Raw genomic sequence first — 16,499 nt, forward strand, 5'->3', positions numbered from 1 at the left:
TAGTCATAACACGGTCAATTCTTATCCGATTTGCATGAAACCAACACCAAAATGTTGACTGTTCTGTTCCCCACACTCTAATACCAATTACAAAATTAAGAGTACAAAGGTCAAGGTCGAGGTCATGAAAAGGTCAAAATCATCATTTTTGCCATAGTGCGGTCGATTTTTATCCAATTTGCATGCAAGCAATGCCAAAATGCTGTGAATTCAATGCCCAATCTTGTGATATACGATATGACACAATGACGTCATTACCTTTGTTAGCGGTTTGGGTCAAAGGTCAGGGGGGGGTCAACGACCTTTATTATCATAACGTGGTCAATTCTTATACAATTTGCATGTAAGTATATTCAAAATGTTTAGAATTCAATTCCCTATCCTGTGATGTGTAATATTTGATTTCTTATAATGTGACCAGTTGTTTTCAGATTGACTTGACACCGACACCCAAAAAGGTCAGGGAGTTCATACAGAAATTGTACAATGTACGTGAATCAGTGTCAAACAGCAGGAAATTTAATGTTTTTAAGCCATCATAACACATATGAGATGGCAGATGTGGTATGGGATTTAATACCCTCACAATCAACGGTTTCTGGGGGGGGGGGGGGCAAAATGTAGCGTTGGCGAAGGTATGCGCTCTACTGAGTGCCTGTTCTAGTTTATTTTATCATTCACTTTATAGTACAATACTGTAATGTACACAAAGACGTAATTGTTTATTTCACGTGGAGCAATAAACGGAAGGAAGACAAAGCCGAAATCATTCCTGGGTACATGTGCCGCTGATGCAGTGGCCCCAAGTGGTTAATGCAGAAAATTGCCAAGGGTGTCAGCAAGAACTCACCCACTCTTTTCGAATGACACCATGGGATCTTTAATAACCACCAACAACCAGTGCTAGCAGATGGTTGTGAAATATGTGTCAAGTGTCCACAATGCTATTGTTGACATGTTTTGGTTTACTACAAACAAACCACTCATATAGTCTCAACAAATCAAAACACTGGGTCTATCTTGTCATTTCTTGGTTGTGCATTGCTTCCTTGACTCGGTATTGCAGTCAAATTTTTGACAGCCTTCCTCGTTTGCAATATGTTGCTTAATATGATTTATTTTTCTTTTGTCAAAAATTTAAAACTTCAACATTTCATGTGCTGACACATATTCAGCGTGTAACAGCAAACTTGCCGAAAAAGTCGAATACCAAGAAGGTGATAAAAATGTTTGAATCATTCATTAATTTATTCAACAAGATAGCCATTTAAGTTAATACTTGATAAGTACTAATAGTGGACTAATATTTTTTTTTGTTTGTTTGTTGTTTTGTATACATTGACGAGGCTCTTATGAGAGCTAACACACAAGGCACAGCAAGGGGGGCATGAGACAAGAGGGGCGGGAGTGGGAGGACAAAACAGTGGGGAACAGAGACATGAGGAGATCTGTGGAAGGGAGAGGGATGGGGTGGGGAACACGGGGTACACAAGATGGAAACCACAGGGACTTTCAGGAACTTACACGACAGGGACTTTCAAGAAGGAAAGCAGGAAATTTGAAGGAGGTAGGTTTGGGGTGGATTAACGGGGGTAGAAAATATCGAGGTGTTGGATGGGGGACGATAAGAGGTGGTGGTGAACAGCTGTTTTGAAGGCCTGGAGGGAAGAATGGGATTGAAGAGAGTGAGGGAGTTCATTCCAAAAGTGGGGAAAAAACAGGAATGAAAGAGTGAAGAGGAGCAGTGATTTGTGATTTTGGTAGTTTTACCAGAAGGAGGTTGTTGACGCACCTTGAGAGCCCTGGAGAAATATGTTGGAGACATATCACACACAGAGTGGGGGGGGGAGGCCGGAGAGGAGATGCTAGAAGACAGAAAGACCACCGACCTGCCTGGGGTGAAAGAGGGAGAGAGGCCCAAAGACTCAGCCTCATTGTGGGAGATACCAATGATCCGAGATGCCTTGGTTTCCACAGCGTGAAGCCAAGAAAGGTGAGAGGCAGGAGCACCAGCCCAGAGAGGACAGCAGTACTCCATCATGCTGCAGACAAAAGCTTTGTATGTGGTCAGGAGCTCAGGTGGGCTGAGGAAGGACTTTGCAAGACAGAAGATTCCCGACGGAGGTCATCACTTTGCATGATGGAGGTTAGCATATTGGGCTGGCATTCCCTAAGTTGTCTGTCAAAATGCAGCGAAAGGCAGCAGTCGGCAGCAAAATGCAGCGAAAGGCAGCAACAAAAAAAAAATTCAAACCGCGAGCCAGAAACAACAACCACACAGGCCGTTCCTTTGCTCTCGCGTTCCCGTACGTGTGTGGCCGTACGCGCGTGTCCGTACGTGCGTGGCCGTACGTGCAAACCAAAAAAAAAATTTACTTTCAAACCGCGAGCCAGAAACAACCACACAGGCCGTTCCTTCGCTCTTGCGTGCCCGTACGTGCGTGCAACCCCCCCCCCCTCCCAAAAAAAAAAAATTCCAAACCATGAGCCAGAAACAACCACACAGGCCATTCCTTCGCTCTCATAAACGACAACTGGATTGGGGCATTGTGTTTATGTATAAATGCGCATAAGGAATAGAGAAATTATTAGAATACATTAAGTCATCACTATCCGGAAGTGGTGCGTGCCAGTAGGGTAAGAATACTGATTCTGGCTCACTTTTCCCCATGTAAATGAATGGGGGATTTTCAGCGATTCCCTTTTTTTTCCCCTAAAAATAAACCCCCTTTTTATCCCAAGGTATATTTATTTGTCTCCCCTTTTAACTTAGAGGTTGAACCTCATTGAATTGAACACCTGGGGGTTGAACAGCTCACTCATTGAACCTATAAAGATTTGTTCATTCTCAAATTCCTTCAATAGTTTAATTTTCTTTGCATAATAATCCCCATCTAAAATATTGACAAACAAAACATTTGAATCTTTATATTTTTGAAGATACCCCTTTTGTGCCATTACGAAATGATAAACTTCTCTTAATGCTCTCATCTGGCCACCTCCTGAGCCACATATCATTTTGAGATTATAGTAAATTGTTTTTTCATTGTTCAATTGATAACCATCAAAGTTTTCAGTCCATTCAAGGATATTCATTTTTTCTTTACATCCTCTAACTTACTAGTTTTTAAATTGATTCGCTTATTTGTTTTATTTACCTTTGTTTTAGTTATTTTTTCAATAAGACTTATTTGATATTTTTCACATTCATTATGTTTTCCATTTATATACCAAGACTGAGATTTTCTCCACTCTTTAGTTTGATTAATACTTGGTTTAACCATTTATATATTGTGAAAAAACGCGGCGGTAGCCCTTAAAAACCCTAACCCATCTTCCCATCGTTAAAACACAATCTATTCTATTCACTCTATCATACAATATCCATATGGAACACAATCTATTCCATTATCTAAAATAAATCTCTTATCATCAAAGGCTCCTAATGCCTTTTTATTTACTTCTTCACTATATATGTTATGTTTATAACTTCTTATTGTATTCATTTTCCTATATTCTTCTTTCTTATATACTGGTCTAAAATGGCTGATGCTTCATTAAAACAATTGTTATTTCCAGCCTTCTTACTGCCTAACAACAATAACAGTCTATTAACTAATTGCGATGGGTCATTTGGAAGAAAACTAATACCTGAACCAAGGATACTTAAAGCCTGAATAATGTGTTTCTCCTTCTCATTCTTCCTACTTTTACCAGAAAGAATAACCTTATAATTTAGAGTGTTCAGCAAATCAATATATACTCTATCATCATTATTTTCCATATCCAATGGTTTATCAATATACTTTGATTCATCCCTCACAGTTGAACCTTGTCTTCCATCTTTTGTGAGAAGAAACATTAATCTCGGAGTTAGTTTAACAGGGGGTTGAGCAGAACTTAAGAACCTTAATTCATCATTAAATATCAATACCTTTTCTTGAACAAGATGAAATATTGCTGGTTGTTCTGTTGGAATGAGTCCTGCTTTGGTTTTTGAATCCGCTGAATATTCATTGTTTTGAACAGCATTCACAATATAATCAGGGGGTTGATTAATCTCTTCCAGTTGTTGAAATAAACCTTCATCATCATATTCTAATTCTCCTAAATGCTCTAATTCTTCCTCCGTCATTTGACTGAAATCTTTTAACATTTGAAGCTTTCTGGGAGTATATTCTACTGTGGGAACTGTGGAAACATCTTTCATTTTTTCTTGGGAAGTTTTTAAAAGTGGTTTAAAAAATTTCTCTTGTTTTCTTTCAAATGCTTCTTCGCCCGTTAGTTTCTGTCTGCGTTTCTTCTTTATGTCTTCCTGTTGTTTTACAACTTTTGAAACCAACTCTTGATGTTCCTTAAATCTTCTTGCTCTTTCTTTTGTATCCATTTATTTATTGTAAAATATCATTTAATGAATTGTAAAGATTAACAGGGAAATTTTCCTTTTCTTCATCATTCAAGTAGATGTGTTCAAATAAATCCTTTTCTTTAAATATTTCATCAAATTCTTTATTAACATTAATGCGAGTTGTAATTTCTTCTTCACTAATCCTTGCATCTCTGCTTTTCATACGTTTGCGTTGAGTTTCTTCATCAACATCAAAACCGAATGATAAAATCTTCACCCCGCTCAGATATTTAATAATTTGTCTCGTTCCTTCTGGATTAGTTTCTAATATCCCAACACCACCAGATTTTAGTTTCCTTAACTCACTCTTACAATGTGAATATTTTGTTGTACCAAGAGAAACCTCCTCAAATATTTGTCCTTCATTCCTCAATCGCATATGTTCTTCCACTGAAATATAGTGATAATCTTCACCTTTTATTTCTCCAGGTCTTATTGCTCTAGTTGTTGTTGATACAATGCGTATCACGGGGTGTTTTTTAAGTAAATTTACAATATTCTCATTTGTACTACACAAGAACCTTGATTTATGAAAGTTTTTTCCAGAAGCAGATTTACCCACAAGATTTATAATAATAGTTGTCATTTATATATGTAATTGTTTATAAAACAAAAAATATATCCCTTAATATCTCATCTTGTTTCACAACAATATATTTATATTTTTCAGTCGTGTGCTTCATGTAATCCTCAAATTTCTTTTTACTACATAATGTAGAACAATTATCTCTCCAAAAATTATTGATATCTATTGAATTTAACTTGAATAAAATAAAAGTATTAGCATTGTTTCTGATGGAACGACGAGGAAGTTGAAAGTACGATTGACTAAGATAAATACAATTACAAGAAGAATGTCTCCCTCTTGTGTAGTAGCTGTCCATTACCGTTTGGTTTCTCTCATTAACACAATCATCAAAGATAACGAGGTTCTTTTTTGATTTATCCAAATCTTGGGGAGACGGTATATCATCCGTATTATCACTAAGAATACAAGTTATAGGATTTGATTTCTTTTTACATCTCTGTGTATCACAAAATAGTTGAATTATATCTTCAATGTTATAATCATTTAGGTTTTTTTGACGTTTAAATAAACCGATTATATCTTCTTTGGAAGACCAGCATTAAAACCTTGTGAGAGTAGTTGATACTCTGGTTGAAAACTCGACTTTGTGAAAATTATTAAATTATCATAATCTAAAAAGTTGGGAGTGAGGAGCATTTTTAAAAGTAAGCAGGTTTTTCCACATCCACTTGAACCAACTATGAGACATCTTAATGAATTTGGGAGATTTTTATGGTTGTTAAATTTTATCTTATTTTCCCAAATAGGTAAAAAATCATTCATTTATATATTTAGAAAACAAGTTATTTAATTTATTATTGGCTTTTTTAGAAACTCTATATTTTATCCTAAGTTCAGGTTTAATTTCAAGATAATCCATTATTTTATTTATACAATATCTTGTGTTGATATTTCCCTGAAAATTACATCCATGAATAATATATAACAACAATCCTTTGAACATTTCTCTTATACGTTCAGTTTCTTCCCTTGTAAGGAAAGGTGTGTTATCACCCTCATACTTTACATTCATTTCTCTAATCAATCTTGTAAAGTAATTCATTTTTGGTGTAAATCTAAAAGAATTATTTTCCTTTTTATATTTTTTATTATCATTAATTAGAAGATAATCACAGAATATACATTGTTTATAGGCTTTTGACTCTGTGTTTAATCCCCCTCTTTCACACGCAGGACAATTCTCAAATTTGTCATATGAAGAATCAGGAAAGTCTAGCATATTTATAAAGTAAAACTTTACTTAAACTGAAATTCATCTATACTTTCAGTTGTATATTACCATCGATATCGATATACTTTTTTTCATTATCAGATTCAACGACAACATTTTTTATATTAAAGGTAATTTTAAAATTATCGTTAACTACTATTGAACGAAATGTCATTTCACCTGATATATTAACATCCTTTATTTCATCAGGATTTACATCTTTAGGGTTGTTGAAAAAAATACAAATTTCTCCTTGCATATTACAGATGGTCTTGTCTTTTCTTTCTAAAGCTTCATCCATAAGGTTTTTGTTCTTTGATACTTTTTCTTGTTTCATTGCTTTTTCTAGTTTTGAATATATTACTAGAAGGAGAGGAGAAACTTTTGTTAGAGATACTTTAATTGATGTTCTACCAGGTATACTAAAAGCCCTTCCACTGAAGGAAATTGAAGAACTCATATTATTTACCATAATAGTTTTTATCCAATAGTTGTTATATTTATCTTTGTTCAATTTTACATCCTTGACATATTTCTCAGTATCTTTAACAGATGAAGAGATTGATTGAAACTTGTCTTTTGTGTCTTGAAACATTGTATTTATTAAGTGAAAAAGTTGGAGGATAAAATGTTTTTAAGCACAGATTCACCTATAAATTAAACGAAATTTTCATCAAGAAAATTTTAGTTTAAGCAAAGTTTTATTCTATAAATATGGTGAATACAACGTACTGCGATGTTTGTAATCACGAATATAAACATTATAGAAAACACCTCCGAACCAACAAACACACATTTAATCTATTTCATCAAATATCTCCTCTTGAGTTGGAAAGAAAACATTGTGATATCTGTTCAAAGGATGTTTTGAAGAGTAGTTATAATAAACATCTTCAATCACAAAAACACAAGAAAAATGAGTTTAAAGTAAAGGGAGACTATTATATTGAAAACACTGATGGGGCATTTAAAGGGCATATAAAAATAAGGATTTTTCAATTTGGAGAACCCGGTCCATCATCAATAGCTGAATCAATTGAAATAGTGAAACCCGATGTTGAAAAATTTATTAAAAAGACATTAAAAGAAATGAAAACTTTAAAGTTTTATATGGGAGTGAAAATGAATATGAAAAGACAAGATGAAGAACATACTCCTTATATGAGAACAGGTCTTCATTTTATAACATCATTTCAAGATTTTTTGAATAGTGGGGTTTATGAAGAACTATCAAGACAAGAGGAGGATGTTGATAATACAGTGGTAGGAAGTGGATTCAATATTAAAAAATCATCTTTTTAGATATACACATTCTAAAATCAAACCCTCTTAAAGCTTCTTCTTATATTGAATTACCAAAAGAAATAAAACTAAAGAAGGCAGTTGTTAATATTAAGAACAATGATAATAAATGTTTTCTCTGGTCTGTTCTTGCTCACTTTCATCCACCAAAATGTAATTCAGAAAGAGTAAAACAATATATGAAATATGAGAATACCTTGGACATTAAAGATTTTAAATTCCCAATGCCACTAACAGATATTCCTAAATTTGAGAAAAAGAATAATCTTTCTATTAATGTATATGAATTAACGGATACAAACAAAGTTCAAATATTAAAAATTTCAAACAACTATAAAAATGAAGAAACACACATTGACCTTTTATATTTTAGTGTTGTAAAGAATTCACATTACACATACATCAATAATTTATCAAGATTAATCTCTTCTCAGGTATTCAGAACAGCAAACAAAATATATCCTTGTAAGCGATGTCTTAATTCATTTCATACAAAAGAACGATTAGAACAACATTCAAAATATTGTAGTAATCATAAATCAGCTGTAATTACAATGCCTAAACCTGGTGAAAAGATTTCTTTTGAAGATTATAATAAATCTATCATGCACCCATTTGTGATATACGCTGATTTTGAATGTATCCTTAAAAAGATAAATACTGCTTCTCCTAATCCAAAAGAACCATATACAAATAAATATCAAAAACATATTCCTTGTGGTTTCTGTTATTATATCAAATCATCTGTTGGAGAAAAGTATAACAAACTTGAACATTATCGTGGAAAAAATGCTTCACAAGAGTTTGTAAAACGATTAGAAAAGGATTGTATAAGACTCACTAAATTAATGAAAGAAACAAATGAACCGATGAAATTAACCAAAGAAGAAAAATTAGAATTTAGAATGAACAATATCTGTCATATTTGTGAGGGGGAAATTAAGGAGTCTAAAGTTAGAGACCATTGTCATCTTACTGGTAAATATAGAGGTCCCGCTCATTCCTGTTGTAATCTTAATTATAAATTACCTTCTTTTATTCCAGTCTTTCTTCACAACAGCGCCAACTATGATACACATCTATTTATAAATGAACTTTCAAAAACACCAGGGAATATTTCTGCCATAACAAACACAAGTCAAAAGTATATTTCATTTTCAAAAATGATATTCACAAAACCTTTAACTCGTATTAGGTTTCTAGATTCTTACAAGTTTATGGGAACACCACTAGCCTACCTCGCATCAAATCTAAGCTCCACGGACTCTTTTCCAAATCTTAATTCATTCTTTCCAAAAGAGGAAATTCTCACTAAAGAGGAAATTCAGATTAAAGAGAGAATTCAAAGTAAAGAGGAAACTCTAATTAATGAAGAAATTCTAACTGAAGATGAAATTCTAATTATAAAGAAAATTCGAACTAAAGAGGAAATTCAGATTAAAGATGAAATTCTGATTAAAGAAGGAATTCTTACGAGAGAGGAAATTCAAACAAGGAATGAAATTCAAAGTAAAGAGAAAATTCTTACAAGTAAGGGAATTTATCCTTATGATTATATGGATTCATTTATGAGATTTAAAGAAACACAACTTCCTTCAAAAGAAAGTTTCTATAATAACCTTTATGAAGAAGAGATAAGTGATAAGGAATATAAACACGCACAAGAAATATGGAAAATATTTAAGATAAAGAACCTTGGAGAATATCATGATTTATATCTAAAAACAGATGTTTTATTGTTAGCTGATGTGTTTGAGGCTTTTAGAACACTCTGTCATAATAAAAATTGTTATGGATTAGACCCTGCCCACTATTTCACAGCTCCTGGTTTAGCTTGGAGTGCAATGTTGAAAATGACAAAACAAGATATAGATTTAATCAGTGATGTTGATATGCTTTTGATGATTGAGAAGTCCAAGAGAGGTGGAATATCACAAGTATGTTCAAAAAGATATGCTAAAGCAAATAATAAATATCTTCCAAATTATGATAGTGAAAAAGATAGTAATTATTTGATGTATTTTGATGCTAATAATTTGTATGGATGGGCAATGTCTCAATCTTTGCCTTATGGTAAATTAGAGTGGGTGGAAGAAAAGGATTATGAAAAGGCTTTGATGAATATTGTTATTTCTTCTCAAGAGGAATTGAATGACGAAGAAGAAGGTTATTATTTTGAAGTTGATTTGAGGTACCCGAGTGTTCTTCATAATAAGCATAAAGACCTTCCTTTTGCATGTGAGAAAGAAACCCCAAAGAAAGAATGGTTCAGTGATTATCATAAAAGTTTTAATATTAAAGGCAAATCAACAGAAAAGTTATTAACAACATTCTATGATAAAGAGGGATATGTTTTACATCAGAGAAGCTTAAAACAGTTTTTGAGAGAAGGATTGAGAGTAGCTAAAATTCATAGAGTTTTAAAATTTAAACAAAGTCCTTGGGTGAAAAAGTATATTCAATTCAATACAGATATGAGAGCAAATACAAAAGTAAAATTTGAAGGGGACTTTTATAAATTAATGAATAATGCTGTATTTGGAAAGACTATGGAAAATGTTAGAAACAGGCAAAACATTATATTCGCAACATCTTGGAAAGAAGCTTCGAGATTGATAAATAAACCCAGTTTTGATAGAGAAGAGGTTTTTTCAGAGAACTTTTCTGCAATTCATATGAAAAAGGAAAGTATTGTAATGGATAAACCAATTTATATTGGAACAGCAGTTCTTGATTTATCAAAGATATTGATGTATGATTATTTGTATAATGACTTAAAGAAAGAGTATGGTGAAAATGTTTCATTGTTGTATATGGACACTGATAGTTTTATCCTAGATATAAAAACTGATGATGTTTATGAAGATATGAAGAAAAATATTGGAGTATATGATACAAGTAATTTCAGCAAGAAGAGTGAGTTATTTTCCAAAAAGAATGAAAAGGTTATTGGTAAGTTTAAGGATGAGTTGGGTGGAAAAGTAATGAGTGAGTTTATTGGATTGAGAGCAAAGGCATATGCTTATAAGTATGGTGAACAGATTGATAAGAGGTTAAAGGGAATAAAGAAATATGTAATAAAGAAATCAATAACTTTTAGAAATTATTATAATTGTTTGATGAATAAGAAAGAAGAATATAGGAAAATGAATACAATAAGAAGTTATAAACATAACATATATAGTGAAGAAGTAAATAAAAAGGCATTAGGAGCCTTTGATGATAAGAGATTTATTTTAGATAATGGAATAGATTGTGTTCCATATGGATATTGTATGATAGAGTGAATAGAATAGATTGTGTTTTAACGATGGGAAGATGGGTTAGGGTTTTTAAGGGCTACCGCTGCGTTTTTCACAATATATAAATGGTTAAACCAAGTATTAATCAAACTAAAGAGTGGAGAAAATCTCAGTCTTGGTATATAAATGGAAAACATAATGAATGTGAAAAATATCAAATAAGTCTTATTGAAAAAATAACTAAAACAAAGGTAAATAAAACAAATAAGCGAATCAATTTAAAAACTAGTAAGTTAGAGGATGTAAAGAAAAAAATGAATATCCTTGAATGGACTGAAAACTTTGATGGTTATCAATTGAACAATGAAAAAACAATTTACTATAATCTCAAAATGATATGTGGCTCAGGAGGTGGCCAGATGAGAGCATTAAGAGAAGTTTATCATTTCGTAATGGCACAAAAGGGGTATCTTCAAAAATATAAAGATTCAAATGTTTTGTTTGTCAATATTTTAGATGGGGATTATTATGCAAAGAAAATTAAACTATTGAAGGAATTTGAGAATGAACAAATCTTTATAGGTTCAATGAGTGAGCTGTTCAACCCCCAGGTGTTCAATTCAATGAGGTTCAACCTCTAAGTTAAAAGGGGAGACAAATAAATATACCTTGGGATAAAAAGGGGGTTTATTTTTAGGGAAAAAAAAAGGGAATCGCTGAAAATCCCCCATTCATTTACATGGGGAAAAGTGAGCCAGAATCAGTATTCTTACCCTACTCGTGCCCATACGGAATGTTCACATGCATTCCACGAATTGTCGCTTGCATTGAAGTAACAACTGCTGTGATACTTCCACACACAGAGTTAATTAAAATCCAAATTAAAATCAAGTTTACCTCCGTCTTTGCTTGCCACGACATTCACTGCCATTGACCATTGCCACTCCTCCACCACGGTAACTAAGGCACCGATCGATCCTCATCGTAACCGGCACGGCACGTGACGTCATCATCGGCCGGCCGCGCACCGGCCTACGCAGCAACATGTCCTGTGATTGGTAACTAAATGGCGCATCGGCCACGCCTACGCAGCAACGTGTCTTGTCATTGGTTTGGTAAATAAATGGCCAGAACTTGGGAAGCACTTGTCCGATTAATATCAAACCTTGAAAAGGCACATACTCAGGTCCCCAGCAATATAGCTGGCAAGTTTCAATTACATCGGACCAGTGGTTGTCGAGAAACAGAGGTCACACACACACACACACACACACACACACACACACACACAAACACACTGCTGGAATTATAGATAGATAGTGACCCTGTCACTTAATCAGATTTTCAATAAAAATCCAACCAGCTCACTAATGCCCTTCAGCAAGTGGTTACTGCCTGCCCTGCCTGGTGGATTATATAATGTGTGATGACAATCGATACACATTGTGGTTCACTTTCATCACCCTCAAGATATGAAAAGTCAGTGCGATGTTAAAAAAAATAAAATAAATAAACACCCAAAACTTCGGCGAAAATTCACTTAAAGGTTTAAAATTTACTTTGTGTAATGTCAGGCTGAAAAAATATTACTTCTGTTACATAAAAAAATAAAAATAGCAGGGATATCCAGCATTGCCTGGTCATCTTCTAATCCTGTTGGCATTTTGAAGAAATCAAATTTTGTTTTGATGCCTCCCTCCCCTGCCGAAATCACTGGAGGTATTATGTTTTTGGGTTGTCCGTCCGTTCACGCTATTTTTCTCTGTTTTCTCCACAACCACTTATCCGATCGACACGAAAGGTGCGACGACTCATGTGGAATGGTTCAATGATACCTCTGATGTCATTTGTCACATGGTGTGGTGGCTTCCTTATAACATCATAATTGTGGAAGTCAAATGCTTTATCGGATCACTATGAAAAATTTTGAGGGTCATCTAAGGCTAAATTGTATTTGGGGGGGGGGGGAGGATTGATGTCGTCATCGGTCACATGGTCCGACAGCCATTTTGTTTTTAACATTAAAAACCTTCAAAAATCTTCTCCAAAAACGGCTGAACAAATCAAGGTGGAACTTTGCAGGCATGATTGACTATCCATGAGGAACAAAAAGTTCTCCACCTATGATGTCACAGGTCACATGGTTTGGCAGCTGTGATTTTTTTGAATAATGAACCTTTAAAATTTTTCTTCTTCTGGGTTCAGGGATTTAAATCAAACTTGGTACAAATATTATAATGATGTAATAATGAAGACGGAGGCATATCTGGTGATGTCGCGACGTCGACAAATGCCCTTCTGGTTGTTTTTTTTTTGTGTGTGAGGTCCTAAAATACTTCACGTCACCTCACTAAAGGCCCAGTCACACCTTGACGTTTTAGCCAGCTTATGCCGATTTTTGAAAAATTTGTCTAAAACGCTGGCACACGTCGAATACGTTATGGGTAAGTTTTGGAAACATTGAGAGCACACTGAAAAACACTGCCATATGTCATAGTACGCTGCCTTTAATCGTTGTACTTTGCGGTTGTCCTCAAATTTTAGCATGCTTGAAATTTTACGACTTATGCCAGCGTATGACTCACAAGTTCTGCTACGCTGGCCATAAGTTGTAGACACGTTATGCGATCGTTGACACACGTCGACACACGTTAATTGTAAGTTAATCGTAAGTCGAAACACGTCGAGGTAATGTTTAGCGTACCCGAAACTTATTTCTAACCTATGAGTAACGTGTTGTAGGCACGTTACACGATTGTTGACACACGTCCACACACGTTACTCGTAAGTTACTCATAAGTCGAAACACGTCAAGGTAATGGTTAGCGTACCCAAAACTTATTTCTAACCTACGAGTAACGTGTTGTAGGAACATTACGCGATCGTTGACACACGTCCACACATGTTACTTGTAAGTTACTCATAAGTCGAAATACGTCAATGTAATGGTTAGCGTCAGTGTTCCAGACTCTTGTTTTTTTTGTTTTTTTTTTCTTCGGTATGACGGTGATGCTGACACTTCGATTTCTAGTGCGGTTATGATTTAAATCGTTGAGCGGCAGCCTATTAATTATATTATATCATAACCGCACTAGAAATCGAATTGTCAGCATCACCGTCATACCGAAGAAAAAAGAAAATTAAAAAAACCATGGAGTCTGGAACACTGACGCTAACCATTACCTCGACGTGTTTCGACTTATGAGTAACTTTCAAGTAACTTTTGTCGACGTGTGCCAACGATCGCATATCGTGCGTACAACATATTCCCATCACATGCGGAACATGTGAGGCATACGGCAAGTACGTCGTAAAATTTTTAACACATTTAAAATTTCAAGACGTACTCCACTTACTCCGATGTATGATAGCGTACTATAACGTTCTATTCACGTATACCAAACTTACTCATACCGTATTAGACGTGCGCTAGCGTTTTAGAATAACCAAGTCGTTATGAATACGTCCGAATCTTTAAAAAAAACATCAAAAGTTCAGCGTAAGCCAGCGTTTTACATACATTTTGATACGTTGCCATTGCTGGCTAAAACGTCAAGGTGTGACTGGGCCTTAAGGAATGTGGGCGGTCGGGGATCATTTAATATTACCTTTCACATTGCTGCAAAGGCTTAGGTACTATAGAGCGATTAAAAGAAGAAAAAAAATCCATGATCCATTTCGCCTTCTTTCAGAAAAATGGCGACACGTGCGTACGCACACGCGCACACACACACACACACACACACACACACACACACACACACACACACACACACACACACACACACACACACACACACACACACACACACACACACCCAAACATCTCTCTTGTAATCGGCCGATTGATAAACTCACCTTGAGGAAAGCTTTAAAGCAACAACAACAATCATAAGCATTTTTACTCGAGTCGAGCAATAATATTGAAATGCATCCTGATTGCAAATTCTCACCAAGTGTATCACATGGCCTGTTTTGCCACGCGCAAATGTCGAATCCAGTAAGCAATATGGCATGGTCATGTCGTGCTGCTCCATGTCTCACCAGTCCAGCTTGCCACTGGCAGAAACTATTGAGAGTGTGGTCAGCATGATGGGAAATGCTTAATCCTGGCTGTCACACACACACACACACACACACACACACACACACACACACACACACACACACACACACACACACACACACACACACACACACACACAATCTTTTAGATCATAAATGACTCATAAGCTTTGCTGAAAAAAATAATATCCTTATTGTGGCAATCATTATTGTGGATTTAAAATATCCATTGTGTTGGCAAGTGGGCATGGGTGGTGTTACTATCTGAGTACATCGTCTCGCAATGAGAAACCTTTAAATACCAAATGCCTTTTGATTTCCAGATGCCCGTCCTAGCTTTGAATAACATGTGCTTTGATTTGTCAATTTTCTCCAAATGTCCTTACAAATAATGTAAAAATAACAAATTTGTTTTCCTATTTTTTTCCCCGCATGTGAAATCTATTGTTACATGCGAGGGACGAGGGCTGCGTAGCTAGATTGTGATAAGACCGGCATTGACTATTCACTCGAGCAATTTCCTGATCAGACAATTTCCCCGATACAAGAAGGTTTCCTGATACAATACTAACTGCCAATTTCCCCGATACAAGAAGGTTTCCTGATACAATACTAACTGCCAATTTCCCCGATACAAGAAGGTTTCCTGATACAATACTAACTGCCAATTTCCCCGATACAATACTAACTGCCAATTTTCCAGATACAAGAAGGAATCGAACCTATGTAGTCACGAGGGTGACTACGTAGGTTAGATTCCTTCATGTTTCAGGGAAATTGTCAGACTAAGTCATCTTGTAAAACGTGCACTGAGGAGGCAGTGAGTGTTAACATTAAGACAGTAGAGAGTAAGGTTGTTGGGGAAAACCACCTATTTTCGAGTGAGGCTGGGTGAGGACTTGAGCACAAAGGCACAACTGGAAGGGGCAATGCGCTTTAAGAGGAAACAGCACAGACTGTTTGGCCGTTACACTGTAGGCCAGGGAGTGAGGTCAGCTGCGGAGCCTTGGAAAGGGGACGTAAGATTTTGTATTGGGAGTGGAACGTGGGTGTTCCCTCTCGGTGGTGGACTGTGGAGTCCCGATATACTGTTACAGATATATTGTGTTATTTCAGGAGTGTTTTGGACCAGGTCAAGTCAGGAATGGAAGCATGTGCCGGAGCAGGGCATCACTGCATATAATTTCTGCCAGTACTCCAGGGACCATCCCCCAGGGAGATTCCTCGCCCATCCCAATCTCCTTTCGATCGCAATCAACCTGCTGCAACCACGAGGCATGTGGTCGACCCATTGGTCTCCTCCACCAATGAGGCTCCCTCACTGAGAGAATCTGGTGACCAGGATCAGCGTCAGGAAAACGATCCACATGTCCATACAGCCACGATTGATGCTAAGGGACTACACAGGTAACAAATCTCATCTGAGTCTCTCTCAGCAACCGCTCGTTGGACACAAAGTCTGAGCAGCGATAGCCAAGGATTCTCTGAAGAGACCTGGTACTGAAGGAGTTATTGTAAGTCTCCATCTCCGATCCTCGGTCAGGGTCCATGTCTCACATTGGCTGTGCTGGATGGGTTTGAGGGTAGTGTAGTGGCAGATGAAACTCGAATCCCATCCAGGTTCCTCCTGATGACTCCAACTTTGCTCTTTCCTTATTCAGGTTGCTCCTGATGACTCCAATG

The 16,499-nt window shown here is 35.8% G+C and overlaps 1 protein-coding gene across 4 annotated transcripts in view; it reads right to left on the bottom strand.

The window, feature by feature from the left end:
• The window catches only part of LOC147023560 (A disintegrin and metalloproteinase with thrombospondin motifs 16-like), a 184,052-nt gene that overhangs the window by 113,595 nt on the left and 53,958 nt on the right, over positions 1–16,499 (bottom strand). For all 4 annotated transcript variants that reach the window (XM_085889060.1, XM_085889058.1, XM_085889057.1 and 1 more), the window contains one exon: positions 14,705–14,864. In XM_085889060.1, coding sequence (XP_085745186.1) covers positions 14,705–14,864 — 160 coding nt within the window. The remainder of the gene's footprint in view (positions 1–14,704; positions 14,865–16,499) is intronic.

Source organism: Eptatretus burgeri, chromosome 7 (genome assembly GCF_056783735.1).
Source record: "Eptatretus burgeri isolate ZD-2024b chromosome 7, Ebu_testis_v1, whole genome shotgun sequence".
Lineage (NCBI taxonomy): Eukaryota > Metazoa > Chordata > Myxini > Myxiniformes > Myxinidae > Eptatretus > Eptatretus burgeri.